Source organism: Chrysemys picta, chromosome 14 (assembly GCF_011386835.1).
Source record: "Chrysemys picta bellii isolate R12L10 chromosome 14, ASM1138683v2, whole genome shotgun sequence".
In the NCBI taxonomy this organism is placed as follows: domain Eukaryota; kingdom Metazoa; phylum Chordata; order Testudines; family Emydidae; genus Chrysemys; species Chrysemys picta.
Window position 1 is genome coordinate 92885 of NC_088804.1, and position 25834 is coordinate 118718.

A 25834-nucleotide genomic window follows, 5' to 3' on the forward strand; every position below is an offset into this window, starting at 1 on the left:
CGTCAATGGGGCATTGGGAACTTTATGGCTCCCATTGATTAGGGCAATTGATGGTAAATGATTTATTTACCTGAAAGCCTTCCTGTGTACATGGGGGCCAACCAAGGAGGAATGGAGACTTGACCATGTCACCTGGTAGTGAAATCCATCTTAAATCTGGTACTTCTCCATTTAGCAAGAGGGGCAGGGACCCAGAAAGAGAAAAGATTCCCACCTTGTGCCAAGGTTATAAAAGGGGGTGCCAGTCATGAGAAAACCCCTGCTTATCAAATGAGATGTCTGCTGGATCTAACAAAGACTGTACCAGGGGAAAGGATTGGGCCCAGACTAGGAAAGAGTCCAGTCTGTGAAGTAAACTTATTGGAACATCTTTGAGGATGATATATTTCCTGTAATCAGTTTCTTAATGTATTAGGCTTAGACTTGAGTGTTTTGTTTCAATTTGCTCTGTTACTTACTTTGTTCTGTCTATTACTTGAAATCACTTAAATCCTATTTTCTATACTTAATAAAATCACTTTTGTTTATTAATAAACCCAGAGTAAATGATTAATACCTGGGGGAGCAAACAGTTGTGCATCTCTCTCGATCAGTGTTATAGAGGGTGGACAATTTAGGAATTTATCCTGTATACGCTTTATACAGAGTAAAAGGGATTTATTTGGGGTTTGGGCTCCCAAAAAGGTTGAATACTGGGTGCTGGGAAAGTCCCTGTTAACTGAGAAGCCCCTGGGCTGAGTGAATCTGTTTCTGTGGCCCAACCTCTGTGTCTGTGCTGGAGGTGACTGGTGTGTCTAACTCAGCAAGACGGGAGTGGAGGGAAACCTGTTCAGGTAGGAGGGTTGTTCTCAGTGGTATCCCAGGACATGGAGTGACAGTCTCAAGGGGAGTCTCTGTGACCAAACCCGTCACAACTTCAGCCTGGCCTCCCTGTCCTTTTTCAGATGTGGACTGAACTGGTGGAAGAGCTGACAGCGATCTGCAATAGGAGTCTCATCCAAGCACTTTAGACAGCTGGAGTGCAGGTCGCTCAAAGGCATGGGCTTGCCACAGGAGGCACCGGGTCTGAAGCCCGGAGACCGAGACATGCCCAGTTTCAGGAGCAGAAGAAACTCTGCTAGAAGAGTCCAACTAACTATTTATATCAGTGGTGTCCAATATGTTCGCCACTAGCCACAGGTGGCTAATAGGCTATTGAATTGTGGCTAATGCATGTGGCTTTTTTGTAATGTGGCTAATAAGAAAAATTCAAAACCACAAGTGTGGCTAGCATCGAATTTCTATTGGACACTGCTGATTTATACCAATCAACTAAAGTCAAAAAGTGAGAAAACAACTGAGGTGAAAAGGGATGGAGTAACGAGAGAACCACTGAGAATCTGGAGAGATGCAGGGCGGCTGGTCACAGACACGCAGAGATCCCAAGCCAGGTGCCCGAGAGGAGTGGGGTGGGTCAGCCCTCCCACCCCACCCCTCTTCTCCTCCGTGCTGCACTTCACAGGGATAAGCAGGGTGGGGCATGTGATGAACTGGGACTGTTCTTACTGTGGTCTGTGAATGCTGACAGGGGAGCGTGGCTAGGATAGTCTGCATTGGGGGGATGGGAGACTGACCAACGGAGAATACCTGAGCATGTAACATGAGAACCCAGGAAGGGGTTAGAGGCCAGGTGAGACCTTTGCCTGGGAAACTGAACAAAGGCTGTGGGAGGGGTCGCTGAAGGAGAGTCTCGGAAGCTGGCTGGTGAGGTGGCTGGGAAGCAGAGATGGCTCTGACCTCCCAAGGGGGCTGGGGTGCCTGAGGACCCCAAGATGGACCTAACTGAGGGGTATCCTGTGGTCTGTGCCTGCAAGACCTGTCTTGGACTGTGTCCCTGTCATCTAAATAAACCTTCCGCTTTACTGGCTGACTAAGAGTCATGGTGAATCGCAGGAAGCCGGGGGTGCAGGGCCCTGAGTTCCCCCACACTCCGTGACAGGGCACCGATGAGGTCTCAGAGGGACCAGACCCCGAATTCCCCCCATGTGCGGGTTGGGGGCAGACACAGCTAGAGAGAACACTTGGTGGTCAAGATGCAGGACTCAGGACAGTCTCTGGCGATCTGGCAGCCCCAGGATGGGGGGAGGAAGAGGGGTAAATGGGGGGAGGAGGGCAGGAGGGACAGTGGTTTGGGGAGGGGGCAGTGGGAACAGAACAGCAGCTCCCCAGCGCAGGCGAGCGGAGCCTCTCTCTCAGCACTGGGGAGGCTGGTGTCCGTGTGAACAGGTCAGGCTGGACAGGCTCAGCAGCAGGGGACCAATGGGTGAGACTAGTCAGGAGAGGGTTAAATTAGCTACAGAGGGGGCGGGCTGGGGGGCAGACACTTGGCAACCCTCCACGCTGTCGCTTAGTCCTGGGGCAGGGCCACCAGAAACCCAGGTGTCCAGGGCAGGACAGGAATTAGTTCTCATTGCTGCTGTCAGTGCTGGGAGCCAGGAGGGATTGGAGGTGCTACAACAAGGGGCTGGGGACACTCCTGGGTGAGCACCAATGTGACCGGCCAGTACCACTGACACTGGGAAAACAGGGATTGTCACTTGCGAGTCCCCTGTCAGGAAGGGAGGAGCAATTACGTCAGAGAGACCCTCACCGGCCAGGGACAGTTCAGCAGCGCCAGGCACTGAACGCTTATGGATCATTCCCGTGCTAAGTGAGACAGCACAATCGGGGGCCTGGCCAGGTGACTACAGCCACCCACATCAGGGACTGAGCAGGAAGAACGGCTCTGCACACGTCTAGCGATAGTGTGCAGGGGAACCTGCCTGACCCCGGGGGCTCCGTGCTGGGTTTGTGCTGCCAGGAGTAAGGCAGCCCGGGAGTCTCTGCACTTTGCAAAAAGAACAGGAGTACTTGTGGCACCTTAGAGACTAACAAATTTAGCTGGAGTCCACGAAAGCTTATGCTCTAATAAATTTGTTAGTCTCTAAGGTGCCACAAGTACTCCTGTTCTTTTTGCGGATACAGACTAACACGGCTGCTACTCTGAAATCTGCACGTTGCAGGGGCTGATTCTCTCACTAACTCTCCAGCCCAAGTTGATGACACTCTGCAGAGTCTGACCTGAGATAAACTCACTCTGGAAATAAGACAAAGTGAACAATGAAGGAGGCTCACTGGTGAGCAGCTTCTCCCCAGGGCTGGGGTGAATGCAGCACTGCCTGCTCTTGTGACTTTACTGTGCGTTTCATGATAGTGGGTGGTTTTAATAAACCCCCAGTTCCTGGACTCATGGGATTAGGGGAAAGTCTCAGCTCTCTTTTCTTACAGCAGTAACTTCTAGTCCTTCTAGCAGTAGGGAAAACCCCAGAAATGTGTCCCCTAAGGGCTCAAACCAGAGGGCAAATAAAAATAAGCTCCAGTATTATTCCCAAAATACTTACAACGCTTAAGCCAAACTCAGGATTTTGGGGGTCTGACTCGTGATGTCTGAACACTTGGGGCTGTCGATATTGGGGCTCCCCATCACTCGATATCTGGGAATTGAGACAAGACGTCTCAGAACCCTGTTCTAGCTCTAGGGTCTGACAGAGTCACTGTTGTAGCCAGGAGGAACAAACCCCCCTGTCCAGAAATCGCTGGGTGCGATTCTCTGGCCTGCGTCACCAGGAGGTCGGACTAGCCGGGTCTGCTGGGAACTTCTGGCTTTTGCACCTCTGCCACTCTGTCTGGGAAATATGTGTCTGGGAAAGGGCGGGGGTGGGAGGGGGCCCCCCCCGAAGGGCAGCAGAGGCAGCTGCAAGTGGGACTGGTAGCAGAAGTCTGGGCTGTTTGGGGAGGGGACAATCTGAGAGTCCCACTTTGGAGGGTGTCAAAAAATCTCTTTCGCATGGACCCTCCATCCTGCAGCCCCTCCCCCCATCCCATATCCCTTTGTCCCCCACATTGACACTGACTCCAGCGAGAAAATGTGCCTTCGGGCTCTGTCCCCTCCCCCCATCCCCAACACACATCCCGGTGTCCCTTCACCCTGTTTACATCAACCACACTCCCAACCCCCACCCCATTTCCCTGCATCCCTAGGTCATGTTGTGTCCTTCACTCACCCTCGGTCCGGTTGTAGAGCTGACTCAGGGTGTTCAGACTCGCGTTGTACCATTTCTGGAAGCGCTGTCCCCACCAGGTCACCTCGTCCCAGAACTCCGAACCCTCGTTCTGCGCCATCCACAGTGTGTAGGGCTCCGCCCTCTTCGTCCCACTGGTGTAGACATAGGTGAGCTGATCGTCCACATACACAACACGGCTGTACCAGGGCAGCCCCGGGGCAGGCTCCGACACCACAGTGTCCAAAATGCGCCTGGAGTGCAGGCCTGAGGGGGGAGATTGGGGGAGGGGAGAGTCAGACCGAACCAGTCCCTGCCAGGAGCCCCTGGCAATATGCGAGAGGCAGCGCCATCCCTCAGGAGGGCTCCTGTGGGAGGGAGATCTGGGGAAGGGCTCACAGAACGGCCTGACCGGGGAGAAAGAGACGGTGGGGTAGAAGGAGAAAGGGAGGCAGGGCTGGAGGGGGAGTGAGGAGAGGAAGGGGTAGGGAGGTACAGGGGGGCTGGAGCATGTGAGGAGTACAGGAGCATATGGGGACAGTGTACTGGGGGTACAGGGGAGTGTGAGGCAGGAGAGGGGGCCCAGGAGGAGGGGCAGGGCTGGAGTGCGGTGTGGGGAAAAGAAAGGGGGTGTTACGGGAGAGGGTGGGGCAGGAGGACTGGGGGAGGGGAGATGCAGGAGCTGAAGCTGGGGAAGGCAAGGTGGGCAGGGGAATGTGTCCAAGCTACAGGTGGGAGCCAGAACACCGGCTGTGCACAGAATTTACTGTAATTTATTCAGAACATAAGAACGGCCAGACTGGGTCAGACCAAAGGCGCATCTAGCCCAGTCTCCTGTCTTCTGACAGTGGCCAATGCCCAGTGCCCCAGAGGGAATGAACAGAACAGGGAATCATCAAGTGATCCATCCTCTGTCGCCCATTACCAGCTTCTGGCAAACAGAGGCTAGGGACAGCATCCCTGCCCATCCTGACCAATAGCCATTGGTGGACCTATCCTCCATAAACTTAGCTAGATCTTTTTTGAATCGTGTTATGGTCTTGATCTCCACAACGTCCTCTGGAAAGGAATTCCACTGGTTGACTGTGTGTTGTGTGAAGAAACACTTCCTTTTGTTTGTTTTAGACCTGCTGCCTATTAATTTATTTGGGTGACCCCTAGTTCTTGTGTTATGTGAAGGGGTAAATAACACTTCGGTATTCACTTTCTCCATACCAGTCTTGATTAAAACTATGATTTTATCATGGATATTTGTAGTATAAGACCTGGACAGGTCCTGGGCAATGAAGAAAAGCTCACGGAAGCCCGTGACCCATCCGTGACTTTTACTAAAAATATCCATGGCAAAATGGAGAGCTCAGCTGCGTGACCCACAAACCACACACAGGGGCTAGGCAACTGCAGACCACTCAGAGCTCTGGGTCCCCCTGCCACCCACAGCAACTGGGAGCGGTTGGTTCCCCCACAACCCACAGAGGCCGCCCCACCGCTCCTGGCTGCTACAGGTGGCAGGGGGACCGCACAGCTTCCGGCCGCCGTGTTCTGAAGTCATGGAGTTTGCTGGAAGTCACAGATCCCATGACTTCCGCAACCTCTGTGGAAAAATAGACTTTCATTATATCACCCCCCGTCATCTCTTTTCCAAGCTGAAAAGTTCCAGTCTTATTAATCTCTCCTCATGTAGCAGCCATTCCTACCCCTAATCATTTTTGTTCCCCTTTTCTGTACTTTTTCCAATTCCAATATTTCTTTTTTCTGATGGAATGATTACATCTGCATGCAGTATTCAAGATGTGGGCATACCATGGATTTATATAGAGGCAATATGATATTTTCTGTCTTACTATCACTTTCCTAATGATACTCAACATTCTGTTAGCTTGTTTGATTGCCACTGCGCATTGAAAAAACGAGGAGTCCTGTGGTACCTTAAAGACTAAGCTTTCGTGTATGCATCTGACAAAGTGGGTTCCAGCCCACGAAAACTTATGCCCAAATAAATTTGTTAGTCTTTAAGGTGCCATGGGACTCCCCTTTGTTTTTGCAGAAACAAACTAACATGGCTACCCCTCTGAAACTCCACATTGAGTGCATGTTTTCAGAGAACTATCCACAATAACTCCAAGATCTCTCGAGTGGTAACAGCTAATTTAGATCCCACCACTTTATATGTATAAACTGGGATTATGTTTTCAAATGTGCATTACTTTGCATTTATCCACACGGAATTTCACCTACCATTTTATTGCCCAGTCACCCAGTTTTGTAAGATCATAGAATCATAGAAGATTAGGGTTTGAGGAGACCTGGGAGGTCATCTAGTCCAATGCCCTGCTCAAAGAAGAACCAACACCAACTAAATCATCCCAGCCAGGGATTTGTCAAGAACGACCTTAAAAACCTTCTAAGGACGGAGATTCCACCAGCTCCCCAGGTAACCCATTCCAGTGCTTTACCACCCTACTAGTGAAAAAGTTTTTCCTAAAATCCAAACAAGACCTCCCCCACTGCAACTTGAGACCATTACTCCTTGTTTGGTCATCTGCTACCACTGAGAACAGTCTAGATCCATCCTCTTTGGAACCCCCTTTCAGGTAGTTGAAAGCAGCTATCAAATCCCCCCCATTCTTCTCTTCTGCAGACTAAATAAGCCCAGTTCCCTTAGCCTCTCCTCATAAGTCATGTACTCCAGCCCCCTTATCATTTTTGTTGGCCTCCGTTGGACTCTGTCCAATTTTTCCACATTCTTCTTGTAATGTGGGGCCCCAAAATGGACACTGTACTCCAGATGAGGCCTCACCAATGCCGAATAGAGGGGACTGATCATGTCCCACGATCTGCTGGCAATGCTCCTACTTATACAACCCAAAAGGATGTTGCCAAAAAAGCTAACAAGGGCACACTGTTGATTCATATCCAGTTTCTCATCCACTGTAACACCTAGGTCCTTTTCCCAGAACTGCTGCGTAGGAAATCGGTCCCTAGTCTGTAGCAGTGCATGGGATTCTTCCGTCCTAAGTGCAGGACTCTGCACTTGTCTTTGCTGAACCTCATTAGATTTCCTTTGGCCCAATCCTCTAATTTGTCAAGGTCCCTCTGTATCCTATTCCTACCTCCAGCGTATCTACCACTCCTCCCAGTTTAGTGTCATCTGCAAACTTGCTGAGGGTGCAATCCATGCCATCCTCCAGATCATTAATGAAGATGTTGAACAAAACTGGCTCCAGGACAGACCCTTGGGGCACTCCGCTTGATACTGGCCGCTAACTAGACATGGAGCCATTGATCACTGTTGAGCCCGATGATCTAGCCAGCTTTCTATTCACCTTACAGTCCATTCATCCAGCCCATACTTCTTTTAACTTGCTGGCAAGAATACTGTGGGAGACGGTATGAAAAGCTTTCCTAAAGTCAAAGAATAACATGTCCACTGCTTTCTCCTCATCCACAGAGCCAGTTAACTCATCATAGAAGGCAATTAGGTTAGTCAGGCATGACTTGCCCTTGGCGAATCCATGCTACTGTTCCTGATCACTTTCCTCTCCTCCAAGTGCTTCAGAATTGACTCCTTGAGGGACCTGCTCCATGATTTTTCCAGGGACTGAGGTGTGGCTGATTGGCCTGTAGTTCCCCGGATCTTCCTTCTTCCCTTTTTAAAAGATGGGCACTACATTAGCTTTTTTCCAATCATCCGGGACCTCCCCTGATTGCCATGATTTTTCAAAGATCATGGCCAATGGCTCTGCAATCACATCAGCCAACTCATTTAACATCCTCGGATGCGGTGCATCCGGCCCCATGGACTTGTGCTCGTCCAGCTTTTATAAATAGTCCTGAACCACTTCTTTCTCCACAGAGGGCTGATCACCTCCTCCCCATACCGTGCTACCTGGTGCAGTAGTCTGGGAGCTGACCTTGTTCGTGAAAACAGAGGCAAAAAAAGTATTGAGTACATTAGCTTTTTCCACATCCTCTGTCACTAGGTTGCCTCCCCATTCAGTAAGGGGCCCACACTTTCCTTGACCTTCTTCTTGTTGCTAACATAGCTGTAAAAAAACCCTTCTTGTTACTCTTAACATCCCTTGCTATCTGCAACTCCAAGTGTAATTTGGCCTTCCTGATTTCACTCCTGCATGCCTGAGCAATATTTTTATACTCCTCCCTGGTCATTTGTCCAATCTTCCACTTCTTGTAAGCTTCTTTTTTGTGTTTAAGATCAGCAAGGATTTCACTGTTAAGCCAAGTTGGTCGCCTGCCATATTTGCTATTCTTTCTGCACATCGGGATGGTTTGCTCCTGCAACCTCAATAAGGATTCTTTAAAATATAGCCAGCTCTCCTGGATTCCTTTCCCCTTCATGTTAGTCTCCCAGGGGACCTTGCCCATTACTTCCCTGAAGGAGTCAAAGTCTGCTTTTCTGAAGTTCAGGGTCCGTATTCTGCTGCTCTCCTTTCTTCCTTGTGTCAGGATCCTGAACTCGACCATCTCATAGTCACTTCTCCCAGGTTCCCATCCACTTTTGCTTCCCCTACTAATTCTTCCCTGTTTGTGAGCAGCAGGTCAAGAAGAGCTCTGCCCCTAATTGGTTCCTCCAGCACTTGCACCAGGAAATTGTCCCCTACACTTTCCAAAAACTTCCTGGATTGTCTGTGCACTGCTGTATTGCTCTCCCAGCAGATATCGGGGTGACTGAAGTCCCACATGAGAACCAGGGCCTGTGATCTAGTACCGTCTGGTAGTTGCCTGAAGAAAGCCTCATCCACCTCATCCCCCTGGTCTGGTGGTCTATAGCAGACTCCCACCATGACATCACCCTTGTTGCTCACACTTCTAAACTGAATCCAGAGACTCTCAGGTTTATCTGCAGTTTCATACTGGAGCTCTGAGCAGTCATACTGCTCTCTTACATACAATGCAACTCCCCCACCTTTTCTGCCCTGCCTGTCCTTCCTGAACAGTTTATATCCATCCATGACAGTGCTCCAATCATATGAGTTATCCCACCAAGTCTCTGTTATTCCAATCACATCATAATTCCTTGACTGTGCCAGGACTTCCAGTTCTCCCTGCCTGTCTCCCAGGCTTCTTGCATTTGTGTATAGGCACTTAAGATAACTCGCTGATCGTCCTGCTTTCTCAGTGTGAAGCACGAGTCCTCCTCTCTTGTGCTCTCCTGCTCGTGCTTCCTCCTGGTATCCCACTTCCCTCAGGGCTTTGGTCTCCTTGCCCCCCGCCCCCCCCCCCGCCCGGCCAACGAACCTAGTTTAAAGCCCTCCTCACTAGGTTAGCCAGCCTTCTTGCAAACCCCAAGTAAGTTGGGCAGGGTCCTTTTCCCCTCTTCCAACCCTTATCTTCTATGATTCTATGACCCAGTAGGGCCAGGCTGCACTGGGGCCTAACCCTGTTTAGGTCAAACCACACCTGTTACTGAGGTGTCACAAGGGCACCAATGTGCCTTAAGCCATTTTAAACAAACCCCAAATCCACCACGCACCCTCACCCGGATCAATACGGGCTGCTGAGCTGCCCAGCGTCTGAGCTGCTGCCTCATGGAGAACAAGGGAAATTCAAGTCCAGGCCAGGAAAAGCAGGATGTGCCTTCCCCTCTCCTCACCCCATCCTACTGGGATCCGGAAGCTCTTTATCCGGCAGCTACGGGAGATCCTAACAGTACAAACGCAGCAGCTGTTCTGTGCTCTGCAACGGGAGCTCGCACCCAAACTAAGACCTGATTAATCACAGATCCAGGGTTCTAGACTCTCCCCTCGCCCTGGGGTGCTAAAACACCACCAGAGACAGAGGGGAGTTAACATCTTCTCTCTAGGATGACACCTCTAACGACCTGCTTCTACTACAGATACGACCCATTGCCACTGCTGACGGTGAGTACAACTGGACTGGTGCTGACACAACTTAGCCGTACGTAGCCAAGGACAAACCACACTCAGGAGTTCCAGGCACTGGGGAGAAACCCAGCGTGAAGAACCTTCTGGGAGCCATGAGAGGTCAGAGATCCAAGAAGCCTTTTCCCTTCATTTAACCCTGGTCTATGGGGGTGGGGGGGGGGGGCGTGCTAATTTACTCCCTCTCCCTCAACCTGAGCTCTGCAAACAGAAAGAATCGTGTCTGAAAGCTCCGCCCTGCCCTGAGACGCGGGGAATGAAACACCCTGGGCAGCGCCTGGACCCGGGGATTTCCCAGTCTGAGCACCTCACGGGGCTGCGATGGGCTTGTCAGCGTGTGCAGCACCCATGGGTGCTCTGGCCCCAACGAAGCCTCACCCCCTGGCTGGGTGAGGTTGGCATTAAATGAAGGGGTTACAGTTCAGTGGCTCTCAGCACCCCACTACACACAGTGTCCCAGCAGCGACCCTGGCAGCACCTGGCACAAGGGGACCAGGACCCCCCCAGTCACTATAGCAACGTCACCATTCCATGTCAGTGACCGCTCAGTGCTGGGGGGTGGGGAGAACGGTGTGGTTATCCTGATACCTCTGAACGCAGAGCCCAGAACTGCCCCCCCCCACACCCAGCTCCCCTCTCCCTGCACCCCCAGCCCGGCTGCCCCCCGACACCCAGCTCCCCCTCCCTGCACCCCCCAGCCCGGCTGCCCCCCGACACCCAGCTCTCCCCTCCCTGCACCCCCCAGCCCGACTGCCCCCCGACACCCAGCTCCCCCTCCCTGCACCCCCCAGCCCGACTGCCCCCCGACACCCAGCTCCCCCCTCCCTGCACCCCCCAGCCCGACTGCCCCCCCACACCCAGCTCCCCCCTCCCTGCACCCCCCAGCCCGACTGCCCCCCCACACCCAGCTCCCCCCCTCCCTGCACCCCCCAGCCCGACTGCCCCCCCACACCCAGCTCCCCCCTCCCTGTGCCCCACAGCCCGACTGCCCCCCCACACCCAGCTCCCCCCTCCCTGCGCCCCCCAGCCCCACTGCCCCCCGACACCCAGCTCCCCCCTCCCTGCGCCCCCCAGCCCCACTGCCCCCCGACACCCAGCTCCCCCCTCCCTGCGCCCCCCAGCCCCACTGCCCCCCGACACCCAGCTCCCCCCTCCCTGCGCCCCCCAGCCCCACTGCCCCCCCGACACCCAGCTCCCCCCTCCCTGCGCCCCCCAGCCCCACTGCCCCCCCACACCCAACTCCCTGCACCCCCTCGGCCCGGCTGCCCCCGACACCCAGCTCCCCCCTCCCTGCACCCCCCAGCCCGACTGCCCCCCGACACCCAGCTCCCCCCTCCCTGCACCCCCCAGCCCGACTGCCCCCCCCCACACCCAGCTCCCCCCTCCCTGCACCCCCCAGCCCGACTGCCCCCCCCCCACCCAGCTCCCCCCTCCCTGCACCCCCCAGCCCGACTGCCCCCCGACACCCAGCTCCCCCTCCCTGCACCCCCCAGCCCGACTGCCCCCCGACACCCAGCTCCCCCCTCCCTGCGCCCCCCAGCCCGACTGCCCCCCGACACCCAGCTCCCCCCTCCCTGCGCCCCCCAGCCCGACTGCCCCCCGACACCCAGCTCCCCCCTCCCTGCGCCCCCCAGCCCGACTGCCCCCTGACACCCAACTCCCTGCACTCCCCAGCCCGACTGCCCCCACACACCCAGCTCCCCCTCCCTGCACCCCCCAGCCCGACTGCCCCCCACACACCCAGCTCCCCCCTCCCTGCGCCCCCCAGCCCGACTGCCCCCCACACACCCAGCTCCCCCCTCCCTGCGCCCCCCAGCCCGACTGCCCCCCGACACCCAGCTCCCCCCTCCCCGGGGTCTCCCCCCGATACTCACGGCAGTGGCCCCCCCGGCAGGGCTACAGCCCCCAGCAGCAGCAGGCGCAGCGCCAGGGCCATGCCCGGTCTCGGCCCCACAACCCGAGAACCCCGCGGGGCGCTGAGACCGGACTCCAGCTCCCAGCTACTGGCCGTGTGAGCCTCCAGTCTGCAGGGATTGGCTGAGAGGGGACCATCCCGCCAATAGCGGCGCGCAGCCCCGACTCCGTCACCGGTCGCTGGGCAGAACCCGCTGGGCCGGCTGGCGAAGGGGAACCGAATGTCTGAGCCGGAGGGGGGGGGCGGGATGAGACCTGGGCCCCGGGGCTGTAATGGGCGGAGCCGCCATTAGCTCGGCCGGTCTCTGGCCCCGCCTCTCTGGGGTCAGCTGGTCCGTGTGTTCCGAGGCTGGAACTCGGGGGGCCGCACCCCCGGGCTGGGGGCGGTGGCACTAGGGGAAGGGGTCACAGTTCGGGTCAGGGGCTCTCAGCCCCCCACTACACACAGTGTCCCAGCAGCGCCCTTAGCTCTAGTCGGACCTGCAGCCCCCAGGCCCGAGACCCCTTCCTGGAGCTCAGGGACTTGTCTGTCCGGCTGGGAACTTTAATCACTTTCTGGATTTCATGAATTAACCCCTTCCCGCCCCTCTCCCTTTGCGGGGAGTGACCCCACAACAATCCCTGGCACTCCTACAGCCTCACTGCCCCCCAGTGATTTGCCCTGGAAGCAGCAAATATAGGGCTAGAACCCAGGAGTCCTGGCTCCAGCCCCCGATCTAAGCACAAGGGGACGGTGACCCAACTCCTGTATTTTCTTTGCTTTTGCAAGTCATGGGGCTGTTTACCTCTTTTCGGGGAATTATTTTTCGTTAGTCTCCTCTTGGGGGCAGAGGAGGTACCAAGGCTCTGGGGCCTGAGACGTTTGCCCCGTGCTGCAGGACAGTCACTGTGGGCATTAGTATCACTGGGCTTTGCATACTGCCCTGGGCCGGTCTCTCCTGGTCTGGGGAGCCAGGCTAATGGGAAACTTCCCCAGCTGCGATGCTGTCAAGGCTGATTCCCCATGCTGGCACTTCGAGTGCAGAAGAGGGGGGTTCCACAAGGACTCTAAAAATTAATACTGGCCACTGCAGGATTGTATTAAACTCCCAAGGTTACAGATCCCCCTGGCCGTGGATTGGTAAATGCTGCCACCCCTTTGAGAGCCCAGGAAGGCGCACTTGGGAATTCCTTCCTGTGGGGTACCCCCGAACTCTTCCCCCCCTGTCTGGGGAAGAACTGAAAAAAGGAACAGAAATCAGCTGCTGCCACCAGCTAACTGAAAAACATGCACAGACCTCTTAAAACACAGAAATCCAATAATGTTCTTAAAAAAGGATCTCCCAGCAGTACGTCTTCTCACGCTCAGCTCCTAGTGCCTCTTGCTCCCCGATCCTCACACACACCACCACAAACTGAAGTGAGCTCCTTTTTAAACCCAGGTGCCCTGATTAGCCTGCCTTAATTGAGTCTAGCAGGTTCTTCTTAATTGACTCCAGGTGTCCTAATTAGCCTGCCTGCCTTAAATTGGTTCAAGAAAGTTCCTGCTTGTTCTAGTGCAGCCCCTGCTCTGGTCACTCAGAGAACAGAAAACTATTCATCCAATGGCCAGTATATTTGCCTTCTACAAGGCTTCTGTACCCCACTGGTCTGGGTCTGTCATATATCCCTCCCCACTGCTTAACACCAAGGGGTTGGGCAGCTTGGGACGCCAGACAGTGCACACGTGACAAGCCATCGGCATTGCCGTGATGGCTCCCTGCTCTGTGTTGCACACGGAACTGGAAAGGTTGGAGGGATAAGAACCACCTGGTCACCCTAGTGTTCTTCTCCTTGTTCCGTTGCATCCATTGAAGAGGGGCATGGTCGGTCACGAGGACAAATCTGCGCCCGAGCAGGTAGTAGCGCAACGTTTCCGTGGCCCATTTTACAGCGAGGTACTCTCTCTCCACCACAGCATATTTTTGTTCCCTCGGAAGGAGTTTCCAACTGAGGTAGAGAACTGGATGTTCCTCTTCCCCAACCATCTGTGATAGAACGGCCCCTAACCCTACTTCCGATGCATCCGTCTGCAGGATAAATTCCTTGGTAAAATCTGGGGCTATCAGTACGGGGTTACTGCAGGGGGCAGTCTGTAGGTCTGTGAACGCTCTCTCTGCTCCGTCAGACCATCTCACCAGATCAGGTCCGTGGGCTTTCAGTAGGTCTGTCAGGGGGCTTGCCCTTGTGGCAAAGTGGGGGATAAATCGTCGGTAATACCCCACCACACCTAGGAATGCCCGGACTTGTTTCTTGCGATGTGGTCGGGGCCAATTTTGGATGGCCTCTAACTTGTTCACTTGGGGTTTTACCAGACCTTTTCCCACAATGTAGCCAAGATATTTGGCCTCCGTAAACCCTACAGCACACTTAGCAGGGTTAGCTGTAAGGCCAGCTCGCCTAAAGGTATCGAGGACTGCCTCCACCTTCGAGGTGGGTTTCCCAGTCTGGGGTATGAATGACCACATCGTCCAGGTAGGCAACAGCATAATGATTATGGGGGTGTAGTAGCTTATCCATGAGACGCTGAAAGGTAGCTGGGGCCCCATGTAGTCCAAAAGGGAGGACAGTATATTGAATAAGACCCTCTGGTGTAGAGAACGCAGTCTTTTCCTTTGCGTCTTTGGCAAGGGGAATTTGCCAGTACCCCTTTGTCAAGTCTAGGGTAGTCAAGCACCGGGCATTGCCCAGACGGTCCACTAACTCATCTATGCGCGGTATGGGGTACGCGTCGAATTGGGATACCTCGTTTAGTCGCCGGAAGTCGTTGCAAAACCTTGTGCTGCCATCAGGTTTGGGCACCAGCACGATTGGGCTGGACCACTGACTGTGGGATTCTTTGATGATCCCCAACTCCAGCATCTTTTTTACTTCTGCTTTTATTTCCTCCCTTTTGGCTGCTGGCACCCTGTAGGGCCTCATTGTTACTCTGGCCCCAGGGTTCGTGACGATGTGGTGATATGTCTCGGTTGTTCGACCCGGTTTTGTCGAGAACACATCTTGGTTCCGGAAGATCATCTCAGACACCTCATTCTTCTGGTCTGGTGTTAAATCGGGAGACACTCTCACCTGTTTGGAAGGCTTGTTTTCCTGGGTTAGGTCTTTTTGGACCGTTGTGCATGCCTCTTGTGCATGCCAGGGTTTCAGAAGGTTAACGTGATAAATCTGTTCTTGTTTTCTGCGTCCTGGCTGCCGCACCTTGTAGGTTACTCCCCCCCACGGGTTCAACCACCTCATAGGGCCCCTGCCATTGGGCCAGAAGCTTGCTTTCTGCCCTGGGTACCAACACCATAACCCGATCCCCTGGTTGGAACTGTCGCACTTTTGCCTGGCAATTGTAATGGGTTCGCTGGGCCTCCGTGCCTTCTCCAAATGTTCCCGTACAATAGGGGCGACCCGGGCTATCCGGTCTCGCATCTGCATTACATGTTCTATTATATTTCTCCCCTCACTGGGTTCCTCTTCCCAGATCTCTTTGGCGATATCTAGTATGCCACGGGGGTGGCGCCCGTATAGTAACTCGAAGGGGGAAAACCCAGTTGAGGCCTGAGGTACCTCCCGGATAGCGAACATGAGGTAAGGCAGTAGGGTGTCCCAGTCCTTCCCGTCCCGATTTACCACCTTCTTTATCATAGCCTTGAGGGTTCGGTTAAACCTTTCTACCAGCCCATCAGTCTGCGGATGATAGACTGAAGTTCTCAGGGTATGTATATGGAGCAGCGTGCAGTGGTCCTTCATTAGCTTCGACATAAATGGAGTTCCTTGATCTGTTAGTATCTCCTTCGGTAGCCCCACTCGGGCAAAGATCCCCACCAGTTCTTTGGCTATTGTTTTAGAGGCCGTGTTCCGCAGGGGGACGGCTTCTGGGTAGTGAGTAGCATAGTCCAAAACAACAAGTATATATTGGTGACCCCGAGCCGTCTTCTCCAGGGGTCACACTAGGTCCATGGCTATTCGCTCAAAGGGGACCTCTATGATGGGAAGGGGTACTAAAGGTGCCCTCAAATGGGGACAGGGACTGTGCAGCTGACACTCTGGACAGGACACACAGTACCTCCTCACTTCTTCATGTACTCCGGGCCAGAAAAATCGTCGTAGGACCTGTGCCAGGGTCTTTTCTACCCCCAAATGCCCCCTAAAAAGATGACTATGGGCAAGGCTTAATACAGCATTCTGGTGTTTTTGAGGTACTAGGATCTGCTGTCCCTTCTGCCCCTATACTGGGGCGACCCGGTATAAGAGATCCTTCTTCATTATGAAGTAGGGTCCAGGTCCTTGGGTTTTTCCTTCCATGGGAACCCCATCTATTTTGGTCACTTCTTTCCTAATGTTGTCATACCTTGGGTCTTCAGCCTGGTCCCGTCCAAAATTTCCTCTCCCGGGGCTAATCTGCCCGAGATCTAGGGGGCCAATCTCTGTTGCTTCTACTGGTTCAGAGGCATTAGGGTGGGGGTCAGACTCAAGTGCTTCTCTCTCCTGGGCGGCCTCCTGTTCAGCTGCCTGGGTCCGCCTACCTATGAGAGCAACCCTGTGGCTTTGCGTCAATATTCGGGTTCCCAAGGCCTTAGCTGCCCGTCTTTCCCTTTTCGTCTTTCTACCTGTCTGGGAGTGGAGAACAAATCTGGGGATATTTCAGAGAAGATTGGAGGTTGACAGTCCACTGTGGATGCCTCACAAATTTTAGGGTCCCCATCTTTCTCCAATCCCCCTACTAGGAGTAAGTCTCCAAACCCTGGGAAGTCCCTCCCTATGAGCACTGGGTATGGGAGTATAGGGACTACACCTGCTGCTACCTCAGTAGTGTTCCCTTGGATCTCGATTTTTACTGGGATGGTGGGGTAGTAACGAACTGCCCCATGGACACAGGTTATCCCCGTACGTTTAGCCTGCAGCAACTGACTACGCTTCACAAACCTCCCTGAGATAAGCGTGATTGCACTCCCCGAATCAACCAGTGCCGTGGTCTCTACCCCATTTAGTTTCACTGGTCTGGTGTACATATGTGGGGTTAGTGAGACCCCCACAAGGTGGATTAGGGAGCATGGGTCTGCCCAGTTCCCCAGGTTACACTACATAGGCTCCTCGGCATTGGGACACTGTGCAGCTATGTGTCCTCACTCCCCGCAGGCATAACATCTGTATGGAACCCTGGGTGTTCCCCGGTCTCTTGGTTTGGGAAGTCTAACATCACAATCTTCTTCCCCCTCAGTGCTCCGACTCTTTATGGCCTCTGGTGGGCCTTCAGCCCCTCTCTTTTTCCACCTGGGCCCTCCTGGTGGCCCAGTCACTCGAACTCTAGGGCCTGGTGCTGCTAGTTTAACCCAGGGTTCCGCTTCCTTAAGTGGTCGCGTCAGTTCCCTTGCCGTCCTTCGCCTCTCTACCATTGCCACAATCTCGTCATAGGTGGAGGGTTCGTTCTGGCTTACCCATGCGCGAAGGTCTGGCGGTAGTCCCCTCATGTATCGGTCAATGACCAGAATCTCTAGTATCTCTTCTGGACTCCGGGACTCAGTTTGCAGCCACTTTCGTGCGAGATGGATGAGGTCATACAATTGGGACCGCAGGGTTTTGTCTTCCTGGTACCTCCACTCATGATACTGCTGGGCCCGCACTGCGGTTGTTACCCCAGATCTGGCCAGGATCTCTGCTTTCAGCTGGGGGTAGTCTGCTGCAGCCTCTTCAGGCAGATCATAGTAGGACTTCGGGCCTCCCCACACAGGAATGGGGCGAGGTTGCCAGACCACTGATCTCGAGGCCAGGCCTCCTGTAGGGCTGTCCTCTCAAAGGCCAGGAGATATGCCTCTACATCATCCTCCCATGTCATTTTCTGCAGCCAATTGCTGGCCCGTATGTGCCGCGTTCCATCATGGCCGTGGTTCATCTCCGTAAGGGCCTTCACTTGGTTTACCAGTTCCCGCAACATAGTACGGTCTTGAGTGGCCTGGTCCATCAACAGGCAATTGGTCTCCTGCTGCCACCTAGTTTTGTGATTCTTCCATTTCTTTATCATACAGATCATTGATTCTCTTTCTGGTTTCTCTGAATGGTGAAAGGGCAAGTTGTACACATTTAAGATATTATCTCAATAAAGCCGGATTTATGCAAAAGTGTATTCAGGTACCATCACCTCCCATTTCTGAGTATTGTCAATATATTGGAACAAATACACTGTTAACCAAATAGCACTACCTCTATATACGTCTCTATAGAGAGACTATATACGTCTCTAGCACCCCTCAGGGAAAGGGTGCCACTGCTCCTGTCTCAGAGTCCAGGGCACCGCCCCACAGCTGTTTTGTTCAAGGCATCAGCCCCCTTTTGTGCCAACAAAAAGTCAGCATGCTTCTGCAGCCCACAAAAAGCATCGTCTGAGACCTTGGGGAAGCCAAAGAAAGAAACGACCTGGCACTTCTCCTTTCTGAGGGGGCCTAGGTGGACAAGGCTCTCAAACCTTTCCCCTGGTCTGCAATCCCTGCTGCCAGGGGCCAAAGGGCTTTGTGTTGCAGTCCTGCTCCTTCAGAGGGCCCCCCTGCACTGAGCAGGGATCCTCCCTTTTAGGGACCCCCCATCTTCAGGCTTGACAGGCCTCACAGGTACAGCAACAACTCCGTAGCCTTCTAAAAATTGTTTTGAATTGACCAAAATGTTTCAGTTGACTCAAAATTAATTTTTCAATTTTGTTATTTTGTGATTTTGATTTTGTGATCTTTGAGTGTTTTTCACTCCTTTTTATGCTTTTCATTTTTGTGCTGGATAGCTGTCATCCAATGTTTTTATAGCTGTTTTGGGTTTCTTGCCTGATCTCCAGGTAGGTTTTCTGATTTTATGCTTCCAGTGTGTATGAACATGTGATAATTTCTTGTCTGCAGTGGCTGTTATAAAGAGAATGGTGATCAATTGTTCACCATATCCACTGAAGGTAGGACAAGAAGTAACGGGCCTAGTCTGCAGCAATGGAAATTTGTTAGATATTAAGAAAATAATTCTAACTACAAGGATAGTTAAGTTCTGGAATAAGCTTCCAAGGGAGATTTGGAATCCCCTTCATTGGAGGTTTTTTAAGAACGGGTTAGACAGACACTTGTCAGGGATGGTCTAGATATATTTAGTCCAGCTTCAGCCCAGGGGGCTGGACTAGGTGACTTCTCCATGTCCCTTCCAGCCGTATATTCCTCCGTTTTCTATGTTGTATGCACCTAGTTTACCAATGCAGTCCAGTTTGCTCTGTAACAGTGACTTGTCCTTCATCATTATTTACCACCTGCCCAATCTCTGTGTCATCTCATTTACCAGTAATGATCATATACTTTTCTTCCACATCATTGATAAAATATTTAATACCTTCAGGCCTAGTACTGTGGGACCCGACTCAAAATGCACGCACGGATTCTCTATTCAAAATTATGTTTTGGGGTCTGTCAGTTAGCCAGCTTTTTAATTCACTGAATATATGCCATATGGCCTTTGTATAGTGCTAGTTTTTATTCAGAATGTCATGTGGTTCTACCTGAAATGCCTTACAGAGACCAAGTAGATTTTATAGCAACACAGTTATCTCTATCAACCAGACGTTGATAATTGTTTGACAAGGGCAAGAATTAATTTTTTCTCTGGAGGGCACAATCGGAATTTGCTGTGCTAAACTGATTTGGTTTGATATTCAATGGGTCAGAGAGGATTACCTGTTGCTAGGTTAGGCAAAAAACCTGTTTGTGGTGCTGGAGCATTAAGAGAGACCTCTTCTGCTGTAGGTGATGTGCACAGGCGGACAAGCATTATTGTGATGTCCTTTCAGATTCCACGGGTAACATGAAGAACTTACATTCATTTTCCTGAAGACACACGCCTTGGTTCTCAGTCACTGAAAACCCTTCTTCAAGCGCCTTCCATACTACACAATATGCCCCCAGGTATCACTGGATTCCTGGCACATCGTGCAGGATTCTGCCCAGGGATATGTAGCAGGAGCACGTGAAATGGTAAATGGTGTGAATGACAGCCGTAGCAGGGACCTTTGGATGTGTCTGTTGTTCAGTACCGCTGTACCAACGTCTTGCACCAGTATCGGCAGCTAACGCATGTGCCAAGTATCTCAGTCAAATGCTGTCCACAGCCAGCGAGTCAAAGCATCCCTCTGTGTGTTTGCTACACCTACCTACTTCATCTTGTCAGTCTTCTAGACCAGACGTTTCAGCACAGCTGGAGCCAGAATTGTCCTAGTGCTTCCTGGTATCTCAGCTGTGAATTCATGGCAGTCTGTAAGAGTCACCTTTACCTCAGCAAAGCTGGCCTGTCCTGTCTGTCCCTTGGAGCGCTAGCAGTTTTTGCTACATTTCCTGCAATGACCAGGCAGGAGGAACTCTTTCCCTTCCGGTTGGTTCTACCATCACAGCAGCTGCCCTTAAACACACTGTAGCCCAGTTCCTTTAGGAGGCAAAAATGCAAAGACAGCAGAGCCTTGTCTTTCTGCCTCTGGGGTAATTCAGATGGAATCAAAGCCCCCCCTCACCCACACACAACACATAGTCCTCCAAATCCCAATCATTCCAAGAGCTGCTGCTTGTTTCACACCCTCTGGTGCCCTCCTCGCAGGTGTGAACAAGAGGAGCTAGAACGTGGCCAATTGCACAAATTTACCGGAGACATCAACTATCTCAGGGGTTCTCAAACTGGGGGTCTGGACCCCTCACGGGGTCGTGAGGATATTATATGGGGGGTCATGAGCTGTGAGCCTCCACCCCAAGCCCCGCTTTGCATCCAGCATTTATAATGGTGTTAAATATATAACAAAGTGTTTTTAATGTATAAGGGGGGTCGCACTCAGAGGCTTGCTGTGTGAAAGGGGTCACCAGTACAAACGTTGGAGAATCACTGAACTATCTCTTGCCTTTGGTGCCCTTCCTGTGGAAAAGATGGGACAGTGACTGTGCTGCTCACTGTTTGATGTTACCTTGCAATTCAGTGGAGTTCTTTTGCTGCTTCTGCTCCCATAGAAATGTCTGCCACCACCATTCCCTGGACTATCAAATACCTCTCGGTAAGCAGGCATAGCCAGGCCCTCCTCCTGCTCATCCCTACGACAGCAGGCAGGACAGGGGAGTGTCACCTAGTGTGTTCAGGGCGAAGGTTGCAACCAACTTCCATAAAGCCCTAGTCCAGCCCTACATTTGTACATTCATATTTACTCTATTATTGTATCTCACTATTTTGTTATGTCTGGTTCGGGGTCCAGTCTTACTGTCATTCATTTCAGTGGGAGCAGGAGCAGGCTGAGTGTGTGTGAGTGTGTGTAGGTTTTTTAAAAAGGAGTTAAGAAGGATTTTTAATAAATCTATCAAATTGGGGGCAGTACCTTATCATCATACCTATATTTAAGAAAGGGCAAAAAAATGATCCAGACAACTACAGACCCCTTCATCTGAACTCACTAGAATGCAGGGCTTTTAAACAAATTTCGAAGAAAAGAATTATTAAAGACATGGAGGTAAGTGAAAAATGCAACATGGATTTACCAAAGGTAGATTGTGCCAGACTAACCAGATACCTTTCTTTGATAAAATAACTGAGTTCTTAGCCAAGGGAAATTCAGCAGATCTAATCTATCTGGACTTCAGTGAGTCATCTGACATGGTAGCACATGTGAAATTACTAGTTACGTTGGGGAATATGGAGATGAATACAAGAACTAGAAGGTGGATAATGAACTGTCCAACGGGAGATCATAACAGGTTGTGCTGAAGGGAGAACTGTTGGGCTGGAGGAAGATTAATAATGGAGCGTCTCAAAGATCAGTCTTGGGATCATTATATTTTCAAAAAGTAGGAGTGAGTTAATGAAACTTGCTGATAGCACAAATGTAGGAGACATTGTCAATGTAGAGAAGGATTGTTGTGTTATACAGGAAGAATTGGATGACCTAGAGTCCGGGAGTAATAGAAATGGGTTGAAATGTTGATAGTACAAAGTGAAGGGTCATGTATTCAGGGATTAATAACAAGAATTTCTGCTATAAAGTGGGGTCTTATCAGTTGGACATGACAGAGGAGGAGAAAGACCTGAGTATATTAGTTCATTGCAAGATGACTATGAGCCACCCATGTGATGCAGCCATAAAAAAGGCAAATCTAACTTTAGGATGCATCAGGTGAGGTATCTCCAGTAAAGACAGAGAAACATTAATGTCATGTGCTAGGGGGTTGCACACTCCGTAGCTTGTGTAGGCCGTGCTCGTTGCACATCCCAGGGGCTACTTGCATCCTTCTGTTCCCCCTCACAAGCTTACTGTGTGCCACCCTCCCATCCCCTTCTATTTCAGAGACTCCCTGCAACTTCCCTCAGTCTCCCCCCTGCCAGGGATTCTGTGTCCCCTCATTCCTCCTTCTCCTCTACTAGGGTCCACCATTCTCCCCGCCACCATGCGAGCAGCCCTGTGTGGATGTCTGCACCCCCATTGTCACTTCTCTCCATGTCCTCCATTCCCCCTCCCTCCCACCAAGGGTTCTGGGTGCCCCAATTCCCCTCCCCTCCTACCAGGTGTCACAGTTTCACGGTAATTGCCCCTGTGACCCTCCAGCGTGCTATGCTAAAGGAATCCTCTCAGGCATCTAGACATCATGGCTCTCTGGGCAGAGACCCACATTGCTCTCCCTAGTGACCAGGGGTTTAGGCTTGTAGTACCCAGGCACTTCACTGTGTTGAGTCATAGAATATCATGATTGGAAGGGACCTCAGGAGGTATCTAGTCCAACCCCCTGCTCAAAGCAGGACCAACACCAACTAAATCATCCCAGCCAGGGCTTTGTCAAGCCGGGCCTTAAAAACCTCTAAGGAAGGAGATTCCACCACCTCCCTAGGTAACCCATTCCAGTGCTTCACCACCCTCCTAGTGAAAAAGTTGTTCCTAATATCCAACCTAAACCTCCCCCACTGCAACTTGAGACCATTACTCCTTGTTCTGTCATCTGCTACAACTGAGAACAGTCTAGATCCATCCTCTTTGGAACCCCCTTTCAGGTAGTTGAAAGCAGCTATCAAATCCCCCCTCATTCTTCTCTTCTGCAGACTAAACAATCCCAGTTCCTCAGCCTCTCCTCAAAAGTCATGTGTTCCAGCCCCCTAATCATTTTTGTTGCCCTCCGTTGGACTCTTTCCAATTTTTCCACATCCTTCTTGTAGTGTGGGGCCCAAAACTGGACACAGTATTCCAGATGGGGCCTCACCAGTGTCGAATAGAGGGGAATGATCACGTCCCTCGATCTGCTGGCAATGCTCCTACTTATACAGCCCAAAATGCCATTAGCCTTCTTGGCAACAAGGGCACACTGTTGACTCATATCCAGCTTCTCATCCACCGTAACCCCTAGATCCTTTTCTGCAGAACTGCTGCCTAGCCACTCAGTCCCTAGTCTGTAGCAGTGCATGGGATTCTTCCGTCCTAAGTGCAGGACTCTGCACTTGTCCTTGTTGACCCTCATCAGATTTCTTTTGGCCCAATCCTCTAATTTATCTAGGTCCCTCTGTATCCTATTCCTACCTTCCAGCATATCTACCACTCCTCCCAGTTTAGTGTCATCTGCAAACTTGCTGAGAGTGCAGTCCACGCCATCCTCCAGATCATTAATGAAGATATTGAACAAAACTGGCCCCAGGACTGACCCTTCGGACACTGTGCTTGATACTGGCTGCCAACTAGACATGGAGCCGTTGATCACTACCCGTTGAGCCCGATCATCTAGCCAGCTTGCTATCCACCTTATAGTCCATTCATCCAGCCCATACGTCTTTAACTTGCTGGCAAGAATACTGTGAGAGACCATATCAAAAGCTTTGCTAAAGTCAAGGAATAACACATCCACTGCCTTCCCCTTATCCACAGACCCAGTTATCTCCTCATAGAAGGCAATTAGGTTAGTCAGGCATGACTTCCCCTGGGTGAATCTATGCTGACTGTTCCTGATCACTTTCCTCTCCTCTAAGTGCTTCAGAATTGATTCCTTGAGGACCTGCTCCAGGATTTTTTCGAGGGACTGAGGTGAGGCTGACTGGCCTGTAGTTCCCTGGATCCTCCTTCTTCCCTTTTTTAAAGATGGGCACTACATTAGCCTTTTTCCAGTCATCCAGGACCTCCCTGATTGCCATGATTTTTCAAAGATCATGGCCAATGGCTCTGCAATCACATCCACCAACTCCTTTAGCACCCTCGGATGCAGCACCTCTGGCCCCATGGACTTGTGCTCGTCCAGTTTTTCTAAATAGTCCCGAACCACTTCTTTCTCCACACAGCACTGGTCACCCCTTCCCCATACTGGGCTGCACAGTGCAGTAGTCTGGGTGCTGACCTTGTCTGTGAAAACTGAGGCAAAAAAAGCATTGACTACATTAGCTTTTTCCACATCCTCGGTCACTAGGTTGCCTCCCCCATTCAGTAAGGGGCCCACACTTTCCTTGACCTTCTTCTTGTTGCTAACATAAATGAAGAAACCCTTTTTGTTACTCTTAACATCTTTTGCTAGCTGCAACTCCAAGTGTGATTTGGGCTTCCTGATTTCACTCCTGCATGCCTGAGCAATATTTTTATACTTCTCCCTGGTCATTTGTTCCATCTTCCACTTCTTGTAAGCCTCTTTTTTTGTGTTTTAGATCATCAAGGATTTCACTGTTAAGCCAAGCTGGTCGCCTGCCATATTTACTATTCTTTCTACACATCGGGATGGTTTGTGAGGGGGTGCAGGAGTCAGGGCATGGAGTTTGGGGGGACTGGATATGTGTGGGGGGTGCAGGAGTCAGGGCAGAGGTCTGGGGGTGTGGGCTGGGGTCATGGGGGTGCTCACGGCAAGGCCTGCCCAGAGAACATGGATGACGAGCTCTAGATCCTGCTGACAGCACCCCCCAGCACAGACAAACTCCAGCACATCTTGGAGGTGAGCAGAATGGGGAGGGGCCGCAGGGGTTTTACCTTAGCCCTGGGGACTCCTAGAAAGAAGAGACTGGAAAATCCATGTTTCTATTGGATCCTTCCGAGTATGCATTTGTGATATAAACTCACTGGGTGACCTTGGGGTAACTCACTTCCCCCTTACGGCATCAGTCTTCTCCACTATCAAATCTACACTGGGGAAGAAGGACAGAAGCCCCGACAATCACCTTCACCTCTGGGTGTCTGGTCCTGGGAGCCGAAACCAACTGGACTATCTTCCCCATCTCCTAAACTGCCCTGTCTTTCCCTCCTAGGGCCTTGTCCTTAGTGCTCAGCCTGGCCCCTTCCCAGCTTTTCTCTGACCTTTAAAGGACTCTCCAAGCCCTTCCCATGCCTGCTCCCCTTGGGGTCTCTCTCCTGGCTGAGCACAGGCTGCCCTTCTATCTCTCAGCAGGCCTGGGTCCTAGTCACAGGCTGCGTCTTGTCACGTGACCCCCACACTTATTCCCTTCGCCCTTGGGAGCTGCATCACCTGGGCCAGGTGCAGTTGAGCTCCAACCCCTTTCCTGGCCATCTCACCCAGGGACAGGTAGAAACTGGAAACCTGTGGGTAACAGTAACTGGTTGCTTAGGGTTACCATATTTCAGCAAGAAAAAAAGAGGACGGGAGGAGCCCCGCTCTAGCCCCGCCCCTGCCCCTCCCACTTCCCGCCCCCCCAGAACCCCCAACCCTCCCCCCGTTCCTTGTCCCCTGACTGCCCCCTCCTGGGACCCCTGCCCCTAACTGCCCCCCAGGACTCCACTCCCTATCTAAGCCTCCCTGCCTCTTGTCCCCTGACTGCCCCAACCCTTATCCACACCCCCACCCCCAGACAGACCCCTGGGACTCCCACGCCCCATCCAACCACTCCCCACCCCCTGACAGCCCCCCCCAGAACTCCCAACCCATCTAAACCCCTCTGCTCCCTGTCCCCTGACTGCTCCGATCCATCTCCCCACCCCTG

At 52.2% G+C, this 25834-nt stretch overlaps 2 protein-coding genes across 10 annotated transcripts in view; one reads left to right on the forward strand and one right to left on the reverse strand.

The window, feature by feature from the left end:
• LOC135975712 (class I histocompatibility antigen, F10 alpha chain-like) overlaps window positions 1-13270 on the reverse strand; it is a 36560-nt gene extending 23290 nt beyond the window's left edge. For 5 of the 9 annotated variants that reach the window (XM_065567758.1, XM_065567754.1, XM_065567756.1 and 2 more), the window contains exons 1-2: window positions 11857-12018; window positions 4083-4346 (exon numbers count right to left, since the gene is read on the reverse strand). In XM_065567758.1, the coding sequence (XP_065423830.1) occupies window positions 4083-4200 (118 nt within the window). In that variant the 5' untranslated portion in view covers window positions 4201-4346; window positions 11857-12018. Of the gene's footprint in view, window positions 1-4082; window positions 4347-6317; window positions 9303-11856; window positions 12025-13173 lie in introns of those variants that run through there. The other 4 variants (XM_065567759.1, XM_065567753.1, XM_065567751.1 and 1 more) reach the window with 4 other exon arrangements.
• Window positions 9709-25834, forward strand: part of LOC135975714 (angiopoietin-related protein 4-like) — a 136603-nt gene continuing 120477 nt past the window's right edge. The window contains exon 1 of the mRNA XM_065567760.1: window positions 9709-10084. Within this exon, the coding sequence (XP_065423832.1) occupies window positions 10078-10084 (7 nt within the window). The 5' untranslated portion in view covers window positions 9709-10077. The remainder of the gene's footprint in view (window positions 10085-25834) is intronic.